Below are 21,397 nucleotides of genomic sequence, written 5' to 3'. Positions count from 1 at the left end.
AAATTTTCTAATTAAAATCATAATTTAAAATTATTTTTATAGTAAACACATTTTATAAATTCTTTTTATCTTTCATGTTACAATTAAAGTATTCTATTAATTTTTTATAAGTAGGTAATATTATCTGATTTTCATGTTAGGATTGTAAAAGGGACCTCAGAAGTATTACAAAAAGAGATCAATGAATCGGGGCAAGAACCACTAACATAGTAAAGAATTCAGACTTTGGAATCAGACTTCCTGTGTTTGTATCACAGCTTCACTCCTTTCTAGTTATGTGACCTTGAGTAAGTTACTTAACTTTAAGCCTCAGTTTCCTCATAATAATAATAGTATGTACTGATAAGCTTATGAAGAGATTGAATGCATTAGTACATTGAGAGCATTTGGGGACAGTGACTGCAAAGTTAGCTGTGATAACACATCGCTCAAAATTAGAGCTCTGTTCCTTTTTTTTTTGTCCCTGGTTTAATGTATACTTGTTACTAAGGGTATTTGAAAATAATTTCCCTTTCAGATTATAATTGATGGTTTTAAACTAGAGGGGCAAGGAGTGAGTCTTGCTTTCTAATACTGAAGTTATTCCTGGAAGTCCAGTATATGTTGTTCTCTTTTTATCTGCTAAGTAGTAGCTTTAATAACTGAAAACACTGAACATATAATAGGATTTATTGAGGAAGTATTTTTTTTCTTGGAAGTCTTATGTATCCAGAATTATACACATATCTCCTCTCTTCTTTGATATATAATACTAAAGTCCAAAGTACCAAAAATCATACACACAATATGTATCAGCCTTTACTGCACAAATAAAATTTGTATAATTTTCAATACAGATATTTCAGTAGGTTGATATTTAGAGAGGAGTGTTAATTCAATTGTAGAGTTCAAAAAATTACCTTTTAAAACCTGGATGACTGAAAACAGTATATATTCTGAATAGTTGGGTAGTAGCTTGAGTGAAAGATGGATTCAAGTAAATCCCCACATAAGAAAGTGGTACAGTGAAGTAGGAAAGTGAATTATCATTTATTGAACATACATTGGACATGTACCAGCACTGCCGTATATTTTCTTTTTTCTCATAACCATGAGAAATAGGAATAATTATTTTTTAAAAAATTGTCATGAGGAAGCTTGAGTTTCCTAGGGTTATGTATAATGTTTTCATGATTGCACAGTGATAGTCTCCAAGTTGAGATACAACTGAGATACCCCAGTCTCTCAGTCTTCAGAGCCCATGTTCATTATTCTTTACCAGATAGTCTAGTCCTGATGAAAGGGGTAGAAATAGCTATCAGTGTTGGAATTACAGAAACATTTAGCATCACTATTTTAAGCATTTGTTACTTCATCATCTAAGTTAAATATTTGCATGGGTATTTTTTTCCTCCTTAAGCTAAAGGGCATTTGGCCATATAATAAAGTCTTTGCTTATGTACAAAGTAACAGTGTTCTAACCTGGCTGAGAAGCAGAGTAACTAATAGGAAGATGAAGCCATACATTTTTCAATACTCAGCATGCACTAAGCTAGCTGCTTTGTTACCTCTTGCATGTTAGTAGTCCCTGTATTTTAATTAACAGTTAGAGCTTTACCTTATTTTTATTTTTTGATTTCCTAAGAAGTTTGCTTAGGTTATACAGATAACTGTGACTAAAAGCTTTATCTTTGTTCTAATATGTCTTAGATTATTATATCATGGTTTTCTACGGGACTTGGAAATTCCACTTATCCGGTGGATTCTTCTTGATAGACACTAGGATTTTCAAGCCCTGTAACTATTAGTGAACCAAAAAATTATGTGCCTACTGCTCAGAGAAACTCATGTTGCAATCATCAAAACATTCATTCAGTAAATTCTTAATGAGAACCTGTTCAGTCTATAATCAGAATTATTCTAGGCACAGGTAGGAAGGCAGAAAAGTACAGTACATTTCTATTTCTAGTGAACAGCACATAGCTTTGTTGTAAGTTGGAACATAAAATTTGTATTGGGGCCAAATTTTGGAAAACATTAAATGTCAGGGCAAGAAATTTATACTTCATACAGTAAGAAGAAAATTTCTAGTGGAGGAGTTTGAACTACTGAGAGGCATGGTCAAAGTGGTACTTTAGGGAGGTTAATCCGGAGCTGGTTCTGCAAAACAGATTGTGAGCAGCATGGCAGAATCAGAGGCAAGGAAAAGAGGCTGTCTCCAAGTTCTATGTATAAAGTGCTAACAGCCTAAGTTAGTATAGTGCAACATGTTTCAGTGGTGGCAGCACAAAAAGCAGGAAGTTTTCCTAGCTCTACTGTCCAGGATAAGTAAGATACTGCTGGTATCCCCCCACCTTTTTTTTTGTCCCTGGTTTAATGTATACTAGTTACTAAGGAAGAGCACTTTCAAATGTGAAGGCCCAAGAAGTTTACTTAGAAAAATTTTCTGATAAAATGACAAGCTCTCATGAAGCTGTTTTTGAGTAAACAGTATTGATTTCGTTAAACAATGGAAAATTTAATTTGGGTCTATATGTGTGTGTGTGTGTGTATATATATATATATATATATATATATATATATATATATATATATAGTCTTGTGCTCCTTCACATAGAAGAGTCTTGAAGGGGCATAATAGTGCATATTTTCGTGAAACAGTGTGCTGAAAAAAAATTTTTTTTTATTTTCATAAACATTCCGTAGTCAAACTATAAGTACCTGGTTTTTAACCCTTTAAACAAAGGAAAGGAGCATGATAGCCTTCCTTATTTTTCTTTGGATAAATCTATTTTATCTCATGTCATTGGAAAATGACCTTAAGGATTCATTCTCTCTAAATTTAAATTTTTAATTTTGTGATGCCTTTTTTAAAATGTGACGTGTGAGGCTAACGGGGAAAGGGGAGGTATATGATTAACAAGGATGCTGTATTCTCTCCGTCTCAAATTATCTTTTAGCCAAAAGTCTCCATACCATTGGCACTAATATTTTTCTGTGAATCCACTGAAAGTATCTTAGCCAGTGCCTAGATCCTACCATTATGCAAGGACACCTTGAGAAGGTTCCCAGTGAGAAGTGAGATTGAAGTAAAGATGGTAGCAGCTCCACTTCTGTATGTGAGACTAAGCGCTTCTCTCTTCCTTCCCTAAAGATCATGTGGAGGACTAATCCCTACACTAAGATGGATAAGGGTCTCCAGAATCCAGTGACATGCCATATTCAGTTTTTAAGTTAATGTTCCCTTGATTTTTATTAATTTTTTACTGTAGGATTTTGAAAGACCTCAAATAGTATAGAGAATAAAATTAAAATTATCTGTAATTCTGCCACCCATATATAACCACTAATAATTTAGGTGTATTTATTCCCTTCATACACACATATGCACACATATATGTATGTATGCATGTATTAAAGTTCTTTTAATGTTGAATATATATAACATAAAATTTACCATTTTAATCACTTTTAAGTGACATCAAGTGCATTTACATTATTGTACAATCATCACCGCTAACTATGGAACTTTTTTGTCATCCCATACTGAAATTATGTAGCCATTAAAAACCTCCTGTTTTCCCCAGCCCCTGGTAACCACCGTTTTACTTTGTCTCTGTGTATGTATTCTAGGTACCTCATATAAGTAGTCATACAGTTTTTTCTTCCTGTAACTGGCTGTTTCACTGTCTTTTAAGATTCATCCATATTATAGCATGTATCAGAATTTCATTTTAAAGCTGAGTAATATTCCACTCTAAGTATATACCACATTTTGTTTATCCATTAACCTGCACATGGGCATTTTGGCTGTCGTGAATAATGCTGCTGTGAACATGAGTATACAAGTATCTATTCAAGTCCCTGGTTTCAGTTCTTTTGGGTATATACCCAGAAATGGAATTACTGGATCAAATAATAATTCAGTGTTTAATTTTTTTGAAGTGGTGGCACTATTTTACATTTTCACCAGCAATGCGTAAGGGTCCAATTTCTCCACATCCACACCAACACTTGTTGTTTTCTGTTTTTTTGTTTTTGTTTTTAATTCTCGCCATTCTAATGGGTGTGAAGATAGTAGTATCTTATTGTATGCATGCATTTTTAAAGAATTGAGATCATAACTCGCACATACACTCATAATTTACATCTTACTACTTTCCTTAATATTACACCATGAACCATTTTTCAGTGTTCTTTAAAGTTATTGTCATGTTTAAAAAGAGAGTAAGAAAGAGATTTATGCCCATTTTTAAGGTTTTTTGAAAAGGTAAAAAAGATTATCTTCCCTTACTAGTTTTATGAGAGAATTATGTCCAATATTAGTCTGTGCTATGTTTTTTAAAAAATATTGACCAAGAGTATCATTTTGCACATCTGTAGTGAACCCCCACAATACTGTCTCCTGTAGATATTCATGTTCTTCATTTAGTTTGCTTTACCTAGTGTTGCTATTAAAGTGTGTCTCAATAAAGTAGAGGTCAATTTGTGTTTTTAAAAAGTCATATTTAAACAATTTAAAGATATAAAAGCAAAACTATTGAGGGGTTAGAATCATAGCTAAGATAAAACTGTTAAATTGATCAGAGATTTGAACAAGGATTTTTCTGGGCTGAAATAAAACATATTGCTAAATATATTGCATGGTTTGAGGTTAGGAGGGGCCAGTTAGGCATATATTTTGGTGGGAACTTTGATTATTGTACAATCGTTATTTTCAATTCAACAGGCAGCCTACCCTCAAGTTATGAGGGATAGCCAACTGGCTATATGTTCCTGTTGAAAAATTTGTTTCTTATTTCATTCAGTTTTACTCGTAACTTTCAATTTAATTTGATTTCATTATAACTTTGGTGTCATTCTACCAAAGGGTCATATGAAATTGTTCCACATACTTTTTTGTGCTGCTAATAGTTGGTGAAATCAGGATACCCCCTCAGGCTTTAATATCCAAGGCTCAGATCACTGCCATGAGAGGTTAGAGGAAAAACTGGTCTCACCTTCTGCTCCCACGTTTCATAGGGCTAGAGAGGAGGCATGTTGTTGAGACTGCTCCCTGAAAAAACTGATAAAGGCCAGGGTACCTCCAGTACTTTTAGGTTTTTCACACCGTCGACTCCCCCCTGCCCTGCCCCAATACCACAATCCAAGGATGCTCAAGTCCTTTATATAATGTGGCGTAGTATTTGCATATAACCTACGCACATATACTTTTATGTCTAGATTGCTAATAATACCCAATACAGTGTAAATGCTGTGTAAATACTTGCAGCAAATTCAAGCTTTGCTTTTGGGAACTTTTTGGATTTTTTTCCTTCTTGAATGGTTTTTTTTTTCCCCCCCGGTACGTGGGCTTCTCACCGTTGTGGCCTCTCTTGTTGCGGAGCACAGGCTCCGGACGCGCAGGCTCAGCGGCCAATGGCTCACAGGCCCAGCCGCTCCGTGGCATGTGGGATCTTCCCGGACCAGGGCACAAACCCGCATCCCCTGCATCGGCAGGCGGACTCTCAACCACTACACCACCAGGGAAGCCCCCTGATTGTTTTTGATCCTCAGTTGGTTGCATCTGCAGATGTAGATCCTGGGGATGCACTGTATATTGTCCTCCTCAGCCCAGAAGCTGAAGTCTGGTGCTAGAGGGTACATCAGTAGTTGCAAATCAGGTCTGTCCTCTGTCATAATGCACACACAGTGACTCCCAGGGATTTATTAACTGTAGTGCTATGAGGTCATATCTTGCATGGGGAGTTAAATTGTAAAGTCATCATTTAAGACGAAAATAAGAAATCACTTAGAGTCAGTTATCCGTGATCACCCCTTTCTTCAGTTAAGCCCTCATGAAGAAGTTGCTTGTGGTTAGAAGCCATATTGTATGAACAACATCTATCCTTAGCTCCATACAGTGAAATTTCAAACTGTGGGATTAGTTCTCCCACCTCACAGTTTCTCTGGGGCATGTGCTTCTTGAGTAGAGCTCAAACTGAATTGAACTCACTAGTTAATGCTACATTCTCTTGATTCCTCTCTCCCCAAGTGAGATGGTTGAATTCCCCTAAGTTGTGTGTTCATATGATGTATCTACACTGCATGCTTTTGATTGGAGGCTGGACCTGGACCAATCCTGAATATCCGACAATTTTGGAATTGCTGTATTAGCTCTCAGCCTTCTTTCCTCTTGTCCACTGCCAGAGACTTCAGTTCTTTTAAGAGAAGTAGTGATTTCTGGAAGATTTGTGCTAAACAATCTGCAAATCTGTATATTCTTATAGAAAAGACCATATGGGATGGTTACATATTTACTGGGCCTGTTCCCATTTATGCTTATACTCATGGTGTGACCCCAGAAATTAGTTCCTCCAGAATGCAGATCCTTGGGGCCTCCCAAATCCAGCAGTAAAGTAGCACCTCCTTGTTAAGATTGTCTGACATGCTTATTATCTTTAACAATGTAGTGTTGAAGTCTGCACGACAATGTAGAAATCCTCCCATTTCTCTTTAAAACCCTACTACTTAAAGAGGATTTGGACCAGCAGCATTGGCATTACCTGGGAGCTGGCTGAAGCAATAGAACCTCAGGCCCTACGCTATACCTAGTGAATTAGAATCTGCATTTTTACAAGATCTTCACCTGATTTGGATTCACAGCTTTAAAAAATACTAAAATGGACACAGTTATAATATGTTAGGAAGTGCTCTCAGCCCTCCCCGCACCATGATATTACTGAGCTTCATTGATCAAATAGTAGAAAAATCATCTGTGCAAACAATTAGGGAAATAATGTTGTTTTAAATAGGAAGGAACAAAATTTTCTCTTAAAAGAGACAGCTGGCACAGTGAGAGAAAAAAATAGTGTTTAAGAGTTAATTGGATCTGACATTTAAATGAATTAGCTTTGCCCACAAACTGATCACTCTCTTAATTAGATAGAAACCATTTCACGTGACTTGATTAAAAAGTAAGTTTTATTCCCTTATAAAATTAGTTCTTTCTTGGGGTTGATGGAGGGAGGAGAAACAATTATAAAATGAGTAGAGTTTACAGTTTGCCGGGCAGAAATAGAGACACAGATGTAGAGAACGAACGTATGGACACCAAGTGGGGGAAAGTGGTGGGGTAGGGGTGGTGGTGGTGGGATGAATTGGGAGATTGGGATTGACATATATACACTAATATGTATTAAATGGATAGCTAATAAGAAACTGCTATATAAAAAATAAAATAAAATTCAGAAATTCAAAAAAAAAATGAGTAAAGTTTAGAATGTCTTTGATGATAATACTGTTTAAGTCAATTTTACATTTTGTCTACAGAAAATCAGTCTATGCAAGACCAGGCATCTATATTGGAAGGTGAATTAGTTACAAAATGTATCTTTGGAAATCTTTGAATCACTGACTCTAATTAATGAGTGGCTATTCACAATTATGCATGTGAACTTTAAAGCTGATAATATTCCTAAATCTGATCAAATCTTAGAACTGATTGAATTAACATAGTGACACAAATGATCTTGAATCATAAAAGTTGTCTGTGTTATACAGACTGAAAGACAAGGCTATACCAAGATTGTCTTAGATATAAGAAAGATTAGAAGGTGATGGGAGAGATTTGAATGATTAGTCTGTGTATAATGAGAACTTTAAGAATTTGTTAAGCAAATAGCATCATGTGGTTTAATATTTTGTGATTAGTTCTTGAGTGTTTTGAGGCTCATTTGGCGTTCTGTCTCCTAGTCACGTTGTAGAAAATTAATTCTACTTTTAAAATCAAGGCAAATGAGTGCATGCTGGTTAGGAGAAGATCTTGTTTTTAAAAAATTTCTATGACATTATGTTCTTTGGTTTGCTAAGCAATTTTGTTGTGATTTAATATTGTGGATATCAATAAAAGAAGCAAAAGTAAAATACTGAAAGAATGTTTAATTTATTGAAAGAAGAAGTTGTTTTTGCTTTTGCATATACACATACACAAAACTTAATAAGATGTAAAATGATTATATTTTGATTTAGTAATTATCCTATCTCTGGCATGTTTTATTCCTTTTTTCTTTAAAGATACAGGCATTTAATAAAGATGTTTAAAAAATTTTTTTTTTTAAGATATAGGCATTAAGTACCTTAATGAGTTCTGCTACCTATGTTCATTTCTCACTTTGAGATGACAGGTTTTGGGAGATTTGGGGGGGGAGGAAATTTCCTAAAGGTGACAGTAGTTTAATTTTATATTTGCTGCCAGCCTGGAAATTTTTTTTGTGTGTGTGGTATTAAAAAAAAAAAATCTTACCACAGATATTTGATGCCTTTTTCTACTTTATAGGTTGTTCTTAATGCAAAGGTGATAAAACATACTGGTGTTGCGTAGTTGGGCTCTGTTTTTTTAACAGTGTTTCTACCATGTGGATGATTTGGGTATGCTGAATTGCTCTCTGGGGAAATAGGAGATTGCTACTTTATTTCTTTTTTTGTGTGTGCAATATATCAGAAGCCTTTTTTTTTTTTTAGCAGACTCAGGTGATTTATTTTTTCTTTATTAGGAGAGAATTGTTTTAAGCTTATATACCAATATAGACATAAAAACTTCACTATCCTTAAATTTAGTACAACTCTTTCACTTTAAAAGGAAATAATGTCAAGATATGCTGCTTTCTAAACCAAGGCCCTGTGATTATTAGAGGTAATGAGTTTGAGAGTCCAGGGCTACATAGTGATCCCAGCAGCTCAGCTGGTAAAACTTTTGTGACAGTTATCTCAGGGTGAAAGTAAAATTTGAAGGTATTATATGATGGATACAATTTAGTTTTCTTCTTTTCAGAATTCTAAAGGAAAATGCCTTCTATTATCTGTTATAGGTTCCCAGAATGGTTGGAATGATCCTCCAGCTTTGAACAGAGTACCCAAGAAGAAGAAGGTACTAGAAAAAGATGTCTATTGAGTTGCCTACAGGTGTCCTGTCAATCATGTAGCCACCTGAAGCACACCACACTTCACTGTTCCTTTAAAGGCAAAGCTGACTGACTGATATACTTAATATGTGTATTTCAACTTACATCTTCTAATCCATGAAGGGAAGGAAGGAAAGTACAAAATAGTATGGTGATATGAATTAAACCCTTTTTAAAAAACAAGATGTAAATTCCCAGCAGATCTTTTTCAAAGAGTAGGAAACAAAATTTCATGCTTCTCAAGTGGTTTTTTTTTTAGGAGTTACTTTGGTTTTGGGTTCTAACAGTAATCATGAATTTGTAATTATATTTTGGACTATTTTTGTCTATCACATATAATATGAAATGAAATAGCCTTGTAGTTGAGCATCATTTAGATGTTAGTAACTGTTGAGAGCTGTTAGAGCATAACTTAAGATTCTTCTTTTACCCCAAGCCTTTTTTTTTTTTTTTTTTTTACTCCTAGTGATTTCTGTCCCCCAAGTATAGTAATGAGAGGCCAGAATATAAAATTGGGAGATACTAAATGAGCAAACCCCCCCCCAAAATTAGGTCAATGATAATCAGAAATTTAATCTACTACTTTGAGTGTGATGGATCACTAAGTAGGCATCACTTAATGATCTAGGAAAAAGGTATTACATCTGATTACATTAAACAAACACATATTTGGCATATCTGATCCCAGTATGGCTAGATATAATTCTCCAGACTTTGACATCCTCTTTCAAAAAACACCATGGTTTTGGCCCATCATGGGATAAGTGTGGAAGGTAAAGGGGAAACAAAGGTCCAGGTTTGAGCTCCCAGCCCTCTAAGCCAGATTAGCTTTACTTTTTATGTTTTTCTCTAAAATTCTGTATAAAATTTCATTTTAAAAAGTGTTCTCCTGTTATTTAAAAAAAAAATTTTTAACCATGGAATAGTCTAACTCCCTTATTTATTTTTTTTAATTTTTTTATTGAAGTATAGTTGATTTACAGTGTTGTTAATTACTGCTGTACAGCAAAGTGATTCAGTTATACATGTATGTGTATATACGTTCTTTTTTAAATATGTTCTTTTCCATATGGTTTATCGTAGAATATAGTTCTCTGTGCTGTACAGTAGGACCTTGTTATTTATCCATTCTATATATAAAAGCTTACATTTGCTAACCCCACCCTCTCATTCCAACTCTCCCCCAACCCCCTTGGCAACCACCAGTCTGTTCTCTATATCCCTGATTCTGTTTCTGTTTCATAGATAGGTTCATCTGTGTCATATTTTAGATTCCACATATAAGTGATACCATATGGTATTTGTCTTTCTCTTTCTGACTTACTTCACTTAGTGTGATAATCTCTAGGTCCATCCATGTTGCTCCAAATGGCTAACTCCCTTATTTAAAGCTGAGGAAATGTTGTCATCATACCGTTTTTTTCCTTACTCTTGGTGCCTTTTATTTCTTTTAAAAGATGCCTGAGAACTTTATGCCTCCTGTTCCCATCACATCACCAATCATGAACCCCTTGGGTGACCACCAGTCACAGATGCTGCAGCAACAACCTTCAGCTCCAGTACCACTATCAAGCCAAGCTTCATTCCCACAGCCACACCTTCCAGGTGGCCAGCCCTTCCATGGCATACAGCAACCCCTCAGTCAACCAGGCATGCCTCCGTCTTTTTCAAAGCCCAATATTGAAGGTGCCCCTGGAGCTCCTATTGGAAATACCATGCAGGTAACAGTAAATCTGTGGAAGTGGGAGATGGCTCTATTTTGTTATGTTTTCTTAATGTTTTAACTTTTATGGTTATACCTTTATTATTATCTCAATTTGATTTCAATTTAGGCAACTTAAAAATAATAACTTTTTTTTAAGATTGTTCATGTATGTGTATTATTTTTCAATGACAAGACCATATACAAACTTTCTAGAAGGAGCTTATGTATTTACTAGTATATATTAACAGTAACTTGGCAATTACAGTATTTCATTTGATCTAATCAGTAGCCACAATTTAAGGTCAGTTGAATCCATATTTGCATCCAAGGTTGCTAAGCAGAAGCTGTTTCCAAAGGTTTTTTCCTTTAAAATATAAAATAAAAATGTAATGAGTTATATATTTTCTTTTATATGTGTAAGAGCTAATAAGATAGCCATATCTTTAGATGGAGATATAAATTTGTGGTTGCTTTTCACATACAAACAGCTAGTTGGCAAGGCTCTAGATGATGAAAAGTCTACCATATTTCCATATAATTGACTTAGACATACAAAGATAAACATTTTGATCTATTCATGAAAAGTAAAGAGGTTGGGTCACAGTTCAACATAAGATGAAATAAATTCCTGCCCAATTATAAAACTAGCTCTTCTGTCTGTTATTGTCTTTGACTCTCTAAAGTCAAATTTGTAAAGATTATATCTCTACCACAAGAGTATGTTTTGCTGTTAAGAGATTTCTGCCTAAGGAACTTCTAAACATTAACAGTTGCATTATAAAAACAAGTGTTTTGATGGAGGTGGGAGGCCCTTCTTCTTTCCACAAGAATATATAAAATTATAAAGATGCACTGTTAATTTTTATGATTACAAGTCTGTAGTGTTTGTGAAGCCATTCACTTTTGTTTAGACCTGGGTGCTCATGCTATACTCATCTGACCAGAACCTCAGTTGCCATTGAAAGGGAGAGCTTCATGGATGTGTGTGTTCAGCCAGGCCATAATATCCACCTTCCTGTCCACTTGGATGTCTCTGAGGCACCTCACGCTTAACATATCCAGAATCTAATTCATAGTCTTCCTCCCAAACCTAGTCGTCTTTTGGTGTGTCCTGTTTGAATTAATGGCACCATAATCCTTCCTATTTAATCCAGCCAAAAACCTGGGCATCATCTTTATATTCTTCTTCCTTTAACCTGTTTTTCAGAGCTATCCCCAAATCTTGCTATATTACTTCAAAATCTCTCTCAAATCCCTTCTCTACATTTCCAGTCTAGTCCATGCTACCTTCATCTCTAGTCTCAAGCAGTGCAGGAGCCTCTAGTTGGTCGGCCAGCATCTACTTTCACCCATCTCTTATCTGGTCTTATCTCCTCATTGCTTAAAACGTTACAGCTTCCCATTGTTCTCAGGATAAAGACCAAAATATTTCACATTGTCTGGATTCTCTCAGCTCATACTCCTCCTTGCTGTCTCTCTCTGCTCCAGTTACAGTGACCTCCTTTCAGTCCCTTGTATCATGATCCTTCCTGTGTACAGTTCTTCTGTCTGGAATGCATTTCCCTCCCCATTTAACTGGTTAACTCCTACTTATCCTTCTGATATAACTTCCTTAAAGAGCCTTCCCCTCAGTTAAATCCCAATTATATTGTCTCTTGGTTCCAGTGATGTTAACTTAACCACAGTTGCTATTTTACATACATTTATGACATTTTAAAACTTTCTCTCTCTTCCATCAGCCTGTAAACTCCCTGAGGGATGAGATCATTTCCGTATTGGCTCACCGATACTTAGCCAATACCGAATACATAATTGCTTAATGTTTTCTATGAATGAACTAATCAGTCAAAACTTTAAACACTTATACATTCCTTCTTTGTTTTCCCATCTGTACATTCAGTAAGATCATGGACTCTTCTATCCTAACCTTTGGTTTAATCTTGCAGTTTGATAATAGCCCAGTTAACACCCTCCAAGAGTAAACCAAAGAATAGAAGAATGTCAGGATAAACATGTCATGGAGGAACCTAGGGGTAAGACAGGAATAAAGACACAGACCTACCAGAGCATGGACTTGAGGATATGGGGAGGGGGAAGGGTAAACTGTGACAAAGCGGGAGAGAGACATGGACAAAGCGAGAGAGAGACATGGACATATATACACTGCCAAACGTAAGGTAGATAGCTAGTGGGAAGCAGCCGCATAGCACAGAGAGATCAGCTCGGTGCTTTGTGACCGCCTGGAGGGGTGAGATAGGGAGGGTGGGAGGGAGGGAGACGCAAGAGGGAAGAGATATGGGAACATATGTATAACTGATTCACTTTGTTATAAAGCAGAAACTAACAACAAAAAAATGTTACCATAAAATGCTTTTTAAAAAAAAAAAAAGGGCTTCCCTGGTGGCGCAGTGGTTGAGAGTCCGCCTGCCGACGCAGGGGACACTGGTTCATGCCCCGGTCCGGGAAGATCCCACATGCCACGGAGCGGCTGGGCCCGTGAGCCATGGCCGCTGAGCCTGCGTGTCTGGAGCCTGTGCTCTGCAACGGGAGAGGCCACAACAGTGAGAGGCCCGCGTACGGCAAAAAAAAAAAAAATGAGCCAACAAGCAAAGCAAGCAGCCACTCCAACCAGCCAACTTTGTAATTGCCTTGTTCTTTTTATTTCCTACTGGCACAGGTCTCCTTCCCATCACTTATATAAAATAGTGATCAACATATGTTCCATAATTAATCAAATACTTTATATCCAATCCTATTTTTGAAAATAGAAGCTGTAGAAGGAGTACCTGTATCTTCTACTGAATATCTGATTTTTATGTTTGCTTATCCCAAGCGATTTCACATGTTAATTTTTCATTTGATTTTGAATAGCCTATCTACAAGGTCGTTGGTTTCTCTTTATCACATATTCAGGGCTTTGTGTATAGGTAGCTTCTGGTCATTTCTAGTCATTTTATGGTATTATTTATTCCAGCATGTGCAGTCTTTGCCAACAGAAAAAATTACCAAGAAACCTATTCCAGATGAACACCTCATTCTAAAGACCACATTTGAGGATCTTATTCAGCGCTGCCTCTCTTCAGCCACAGATCCTGTATGTATTTTTTATTTTGCTTAATTAAAAGAATCCCTTATGGAGCACTTCTATAATGATCGCTTAAAGTCTTACAAGATGTATTTTGAAAGTTTATGCAAAAATTGTAAAGCTAGCACTTATATATAGTTTGCTGTACATATAAAACACATTCAACTGCTTTTTACATATAACTTTAATCATTAAAACAACCTCATGGTAGGTAGGTTTGTCATATTTATTTACAGAGGAGGAAATTAAGGCAAAAAGCATTTACATGATAATTAAGGCAGAGCCAGCATTCGAACCTAGTCTGGCTCCAGAATTCATGCTTTCAACCACTATGCTGCACTGAGTCTCATCGGCAAACCTTATGCGTAGCACAAAAATACAACAGAATGGTGAAACTCAGATTTGGGGGTTCTTTTTGAGCTTACGTCAAAGCTTCAAAAAGTAGATAGACAGTCTTTAACTTTGCAAAGACCTTAAAAATAGTTAAGTGCTTTAGATATTGGAGTCATATTCATAGTCAAAGTAACTGATTTTACTCAGTTTATTAGAGGATGACTGTATTGGCAACAACAAAAATTCCACAAAGCCAGTTTTGTTTTAGGTGAAATGTCACTTTCTGCCAACAAACATTGAATATGTTTATTTAGTCACTGACCAGTTGTCTGCTTGAAAAACAGCTTCTAGAATTTGTTGTTTCATCAAACATTGAGTAGTAATATGTGCAGCCTTCTGCTAGTCTTTTGGAAGGCAATTCCCTGTACTGAAAGTGTCAGGAAAGCAGAGGCAGGGAAAAGTTAACATAAACCTTAGCGCCTGGCATTCTGGGAGTGATGGAAGGACGAAGCTAGGAACAGAGAACAGGTGAAGCTGTTAAACAGGTAAGTGTACAGTGTCTCCTAGGCAGAGAGGTCCCATCATACAAAATGGAGGAATCCTAATAAAAATGTGGGAAAACTCCAGTCTTCCTTCAGGCATGAGTTAACGTAAACAGAGGTTGGGAGGACACCTCGTATATGGCCTAGCTTAATAAATTTTTGTTGAGCTTCACCTCCTCTGGGTCACCATATCACCTCCCTTCTGGTTACCCAGGACCCCTGGGCAGAAGAGAAAGACAAACTGTTCCTGTCACTAGTTGGGGAGGCAGTTCAAATACTGCCCAGGACTCCTGCTGGTAGCTAGGTGGGATTAACTTTGAACCCTCCACAGAAGTCCATTTTAATCAATACTTGAAATCATTTTTATAGTATGACTTTATTCCTATTTCCACTTCAGTTATGTCCTAACAGCACAAAGTAGTTTTTTAGCACAACTTAGTTTGTAAGGTTATCCTCGATGGCTTCACCTCTTCTGCACTCCTCTTCAGACACACTGACATGCCCTCCTCAAACATACCAAGAATGTGTCAGCGTCAGAGACTTTTTACCTGTTGCTCCTTCTGCCTGGAACTCTTCCTCACGGAACTGCAGAGCTCTTGCTCACTTGTTCCTGGTGTCTGCTCAGATGTCCCATTAGCCATCAGGACTTCCTTACCACATCATCCTGCCAACACTGCTGACCCCCTTACCCTGTTAACTTTTCTTCATGGCACTCATCACCATCTGACATACAATATATTGTTTATTTAGTATCTTTTTCCCACCCAATAGAATATGAGATCCGTGAGACACAACGCTGTCCCAGCATGGTGCGTAGTAGTCCCTCAATAAATACTGAAAAGCAGTGTCACTTTTAAGGCTGTTGCATAATGTAGATATTAAGTTAATCACAGTATAATTTTAAACATTTACGTTTAGGATAGTTTTCTCTCACTACACTTACAGTACTAGGATGAGGGTAGGAGGACTCCTTAACTTATGAACTCATTTTAACACTTCCCTCTTAATAATCTTAAGTCACCAAAAGATAATTTTCTCCTTTTTTTGGTGTTTTAAAGGCCCAGAATAAGACAGGATTAAATGTACCAAATGTGACTGAGTGTATAAGTAGTACTTTTGAGATTCCACAGTTCACCTGTATGTTTGCCTTCTAGCTCCCATAATGTTCATTTTATTTAATTTACAGTAACTGTTAGACCTTCTTTTCTGTATTACACTGACCCATTGCTGCCTCGAGATGGCCCTTCCTGTTGCTTGTGGATATAGTGTAGATGGACACTCACACACCTCAAGTGAGTTGCAGTCCCCATGGAATCCAGCCAGTGCTCCATTTTGCACACTAGGAGGAAGGGTCTCAGTTTCTTGCCCTCCCTGCCTTAATAGATTACTAATCTCTGTTCTAATAATCTGTTCAAGTTCCTCGGTCTTAGCTATCTCCATTTCTTTATAAAATGAAGCTGTCCAACATCATGACTGTAAGGTTTAGTGAAATGAGATAAGGCAAGTTCTTGGGATAAAAGTTATTGTTCATACATAACATACCTGTTTTTTCTCTCCTGCAGCAAACCAAGAGGAAGCTAGATGATGCCAGCAAACGTTTGGAGTTTCTATATGATAAACTTAGGGAACAGACAGTAAGTTTGTGGGGAAAAGAAGGATTTATGATAATCATTTATTCCTGGTTGCTAGTAAAATAAGTGTCTCATCAGCACTTGCATGTAATACAGTACGCGTGGGGACAAAATGATCGTGACAGTTCATAGAATGGGCTTTTCTCTGTCTAAATCTTACATTTCAGTCACCGGGGATAAGGGGATAGGGCAGTGTGTGTGTGTGTGTGTGTGTGTGTGTGAGAGAGAGAGAGAGAGAGAGAGAGATTAAGAGGGAGAGAGAATTTTTAGCCTTTTTTTATAACAAAGGGCAGATATACAAACTGGCCTGTACTGGTCCTATGGTAACTGGCCTTCTATTCATTTTTATATGTCCCTTGAATTAAGAAATCAGAGAGTGGGCAGCTACTCTGTTTTCCAGAGACCAAATCTGTAACCTCTCTCATAGTCTAAGACTCTGAACCTTTTCTTTTAGAATAGCTATTACACAAAGGCAAAGCCAAAGGTAACCACAAATTGAGCAGATCAATGTGTATAACTATGAAGATGGTCGGCAGTAAGGAGTAAATGCCCTGTGTGTTCTGTTCTCTTGTCCCTCCCAACCTCTGCATTCCTTTCTAGAATTGTTTTGTTTTATTAATGAAAGCACTAGGAGAGAAAAAAAGAATTGGGACCTTTCACATTTTTGCATTTTAGCATTTCTCTTCCCCATTCCCCATATCAATGCCATCAGCTAAAAATAACCATTTATCTCCTGAGAGCCAAACCAGAGAAAGTTGATATAACAGTGGAAGTGGCGTGGCCCATGGACTGATCCAAAATAAAGTCTTCTCTGAAAAGTATGGACATGTATGCCAAGTAATGACATGGGGGGAAAAAAAACTAGAGGTCTTATGATTTTAAGAGATGACAGGATTATGAAAAGCAGTTAAGAACTGGCAAATTGAGTACATGATGAGGACTGTTGCCCTCTTAATGGCAGTGGACCAGAAGTGCAAGGTTTCTATTGTCCACAAGGTTTTAGAGTAAATTGGGCCCCTACTTCGAGATGTCATGATTAAGAATCTTTAAACTCCTTCATGTACATAGGAAAAATTTTAAAAGGTGTGAGACAGTATCTAAAATAATTTAGTTATTTAAAGTAGTTAAGTTATCTAAAATAAAATAATAAGAATTAAAGCTCTTAAGTGGAGAGAGACATTAACATTTCAACTTGGGGAAGGAAATCTGGCTTTTCTGTAAGGAAATACCTGGCTTATCATACATGTATAATTCGTAAATAATTCCTTACATAAATCATTTTGTCATGGTTCCATTTTATAACTTAAGTGTTGGTTGGTCCGAGAAGCTTTCTGGAAATGCTCACCAGTTTATACATTTTTTTAATAATGTTTATTTCAAGCTCCTCTTAAATATCAGGGTTTAATGTTTATAGAGGGTCTCATGGAAAATTCTTCCTTAATTTAATTCTCTCTCTCAATTCCACCTTTATTTCAGCTTTCACCAACAATCATCAGTGGTTTACACAACATCGCAAGGAGCATTGAGACTCGAAACTACTCAGAAGGATTGACCATCCATACCCACATAGTTAGCACCAGCAACTTCAGTGAGACCTCTGCTTTTATGCCAGTTCTCAAAGTTGTTCTCACCCAGGCCAATAAGCTGGGTGTCTAAAGGATGGCTTCACTCTCAGCCACTATTGCCATTTTTCCAAAGAAACATGTTTTAAAAAATGATAAGATGTGGACCAGTCCTCATTAGCATGTTTCCATAGCAGCCAGTCAAGAGCATTTACATTGTTTCTGCAGATATACTCACCTTAGACCTGCTCAAAGCCCTGGTGCTTTCTTTTGTTTTAATCTTTTATTGCCTGTGATGATTTTCCTATTCTGCAAATAATGTATTTCCTGGATTACACATAGTATGCTTTCCTGAAGTATTCTGATAAAATACGGTTTTTGAAACCTCAGGTTTACTTTTTGGAAAAGGAGCCTTTGGTTATGTGTAAAGCAGAGCTGAAACTAAATTTCTTTCACGTCCTTCCTACTTCCTCCATGTCAATCAGATTAAAGTGTGTAATCCTATTTATGTGTACATAGTCTTTTTTTTAAACAGCTACTCACAGTTTAGTTTAATCTCTATTTTTTGTGGCTTTGGCTTCACTTTGGTCCTGAACAAATAACTAAATCTACAGGCTGCTACATAGATTTTAGCAAATATTAATGAAAAGTGGGATCACTAGTTTTAAGTATCTATAGGAAAAGATTGAGCATTTTCATTCTGTAGGATGCATTGAACTTTTTTCTATTAATGTTTTCAGTATTCTGTTTGAGTTTTAAGATTGAATTGTCTCCATTTTATATTTAGAAATTTATTCATCCATTTTTTTAAAGTTACCTATTTCTCTGAGGTTTAAGTTCAGAAAGAAAGCTTTAACTTCTGTCAGCCTCCTGAATTGACATATTTTCAGACGGTATTTTCGTCAAATGATTTTATTGTAATCTGTCTTAAGAACAGTGTGGTAAACAAAAGATAATGGTCCCCATAGAATCTTGAGGAGAATTAGATACTAATAATTTTCATTGTTTAAGCAACTTTACCTAAGTGAGTTGGAAAACTAGAAGATAAAAAGTGTGACTGCTGTGAAGACAGGTGCTGTTTCAAGGACTAAGTGTAGTTCATCAGGCATTTTGCAGCCTAAGTGACATAGTTTACAAGACCCTCTTACTTTCCTTTGCTGGGATTCCCTGCTCACCAAATAAAACACCTCTTTTAAAAATAAAAATAGGGACTTCCCTGGTGGCACAGGGGTTAAGAATCCGCCTGCCGATGCAGGGGACACAGGTTTGCGCCGTGGTCCGTGAAGATCCCACATGCTGCGGAGCACCTAAGCCCGTGCACTACAACTACTGAGCCTGTGCTCTACAGCCCACGAGCTGCAGCTACTGAGCCCACGTGCCACAACTACCGAAGCCCGAGTGCCTAGAGCCCGTGCTCCACAACAAGAGAAGCCACCGCAGTGAGAAGCCCGGGCACTGCAACAAAGAGTAACCCCCACTGGACTCAACTAGAGAAAGCCCACGCACAGCAACGAAGACCCAATGCAGACAAAACAAAAAAAGACATTAAAAAATAGAAATAGTTTTATAACTAAAAAAGGAGGACCTTGATAACATGTATGAGCATTGGAGCCTCACAAGTGGGGTGATATATCAGCTCCCCGGGAGTTTGGTGGTCTGAGTCAGTCCTAGGACACACTGAAGTGGCAACTTGACCTTCTGGACCTGACCCTCGACGTGGTGTCAGCCCAGGACCCCATCTGAACAGCAGGCTGGCCTCTAGTAATTGTTTTAATGTATTGCCCTTATAGTTAGGATTTGTGTTATGGCTGCATGATTACCTTGACATGACAATGGCAAAACTGGCAGCATTTTACAAAAAAACATTCCAAAAGATGAGAAACAGGAATAGGTGGCAGTGGAGCCCTGACCAACCCCAAAGATTTTACACGTATGAGTATAAAAAAACGATTTGCCACTGACATCCGAGCAGCTGTTACAAGTGGATGGAGGTAAGAAGACTTGAGTCCAAAATAGAGTTTAGTCTTGAAGTATGAGGATAACAGGAGATTATGGGAAGAGAGCAGTTTGTTTTCCTGAAGAAAAGTGAACAGGGAAAGGGGTGTGAGGGAAACTGGTAGGTGGGGCTGGGTGTTGGCTGGGAGACATATCAGATCTCCAGGATGTGCTTTCTTACACTTAACCTGCTCCTCTCCTGCACTCCGCGTATGACCTTTTGGGCTGGATGGGATGGATGTACCTTAGGCCCCGTCTGAGAATCTCTTATGTGTGTGGGATGCACGGCTGATGGAGATGGTGGTTCATTCTAATAGTGTGGCAGCAGGAGAAAGTTGGAAACAACTGCTCTACATCTGACGAGAGTCCAACAAGCCTATATATTCCTTTGGATTCAGAAAATTCCCGTGTATGCTGGAGGACAGAAAGGTGCAGTAGGATTCCTGGCAACCAGATGTACTCTATTTAACACCTGCCTGAAAGATAAAGGGAGGGATGGTGATTGGTTAACACTTTTCTGATAACCACTTGTCTCCTGAACCAGATTTGTGTTCACCTAAGAATGACTGCAAGGCCATCTGTTGACTGCTCAGCCATGATGGAGACTTCATTTGGAATGGACATCTACATATGCACACATACATATATATGTATGCACCCCTCTTTGTCATTCAACTGCTGCGGTGGCAGCATCCCCAAATGTCACCCCTGACAAATCTATCAGGGTGTTCATCAGATGCTGAAGATGTCACAGGCAGGTAGCATCTCCAATTATTCAGTGAAGGACTGCCTATGCATAGAAGCTCTTAACTGTTTCCTCTAATAGGTAAATGCTCCAAATCTTATAACCAAACTAAATTACAAAGAAAAAGTGCTCAAATTAGCTTTATAGTTCCACTTTTCCTGGCACACTGGTTTTATATACATTTCTGTAGCATCTGCTCTGCTCAGGGCTTTGGTGACCATACCATTCACTCAGGCTCAGGTTGAGTAGTGCACCTACGAGCTGACTGGGGTCAGACTGTGCCATTCCTAAATTTCCAGCTGTTTGCTTTCTCTCCCCTCTGGGAGATACGGAATGTGTGGGTTTTAGGGTGTCGGGACAGACCTTGAAAAACCTAACAAAGTCAAACAAAAGGAAATAGACTTTGGTTTAACTGTGGTGCATGTTTTTTACACTCTGGATTAATGTTTCCAGAGACCTGCTAAAGTATTTATTTGGCAAACAATGTTAGTCACCTAGAATAACTTTGTATAAACATCATTACTCAGTAATGTCTGAGATCATTTTTTTAGTGGAGCTGCACACATTGTTGATTTTTTTTTTAATAGGTTTATTTATTTTTGGCTGCATTGGGTCTTCGTTGCTGCGCGTGGGCTTTCTCTAGTTGCGGCAAGCAGGGGCTACTCTTTGTTGTGGTGCGTGGACTTCTCGTTGCAGAGCACGGGCTCTAGGCATGCGGGCTTCAGTAGTTGTGGCTCAGTAGTTGTGGTGCATGGGCTTAGTTGCTCTGCGGCATGTGGGATCTTCGCAGCCCAGGGCTCAAACCCGTGTCCCCTGCATTGGCAGGTGGATTCTTTTTTTTTTTTTTTTTTTTTTTTTTTAGTAGCTCTTTATTGGAG

The 21,397-nt window shown here is 37.5% G+C and overlaps 1 protein-coding gene across 38 annotated transcripts in view; it reads left to right on the top strand.

Moving 5' to 3' along the window:
- The window catches only part of SEC31A (SEC31 homolog A, COPII coat complex component), a 74,375-nt gene extending 56,092 nt beyond the window's left edge, over positions 1-18,283 (top strand). For 27 of the 38 annotated variants that reach the window (XM_032632538.1, XM_032632522.1, XM_032632535.1 and 24 more), the window contains 5 exons: positions 8,829-8,887; positions 10,379-10,642; positions 13,601-13,720; positions 16,149-16,220; positions 17,694-18,283. In XM_032632538.1, the coding sequence (XP_032488429.1) occupies positions 8,829-8,887; positions 10,379-10,642; positions 13,601-13,720; positions 16,149-16,220; positions 17,694-17,873 (695 nt within the window). In that variant the 3' untranslated portion in view covers positions 17,874-18,283. Of the gene's footprint in view, positions 1-7,290; positions 7,330-8,828; positions 8,888-10,378; positions 10,643-13,600; positions 13,721-16,148; positions 16,221-17,693 lie in introns of all 38 variants that reach the window. The other 11 variants (XM_032632509.1, XM_032632510.1, XM_032632514.1 and 8 more) reach the window with 1 other exon arrangement.
- Positions 18,284-21,397: the final 3,114 nt, after the last annotated feature.

Source organism: Phocoena sinus, chromosome 5 (assembly GCF_008692025.1).
Source record: "Phocoena sinus isolate mPhoSin1 chromosome 5, mPhoSin1.pri, whole genome shotgun sequence".
NCBI lineage: Eukaryota > Metazoa > Chordata > Mammalia > Artiodactyla > Phocoenidae > Phocoena > Phocoena sinus.
Note: the sequence above shows the minus strand (reverse complement) of the source record. Positions and strands in the feature narration are given on the sequence as shown.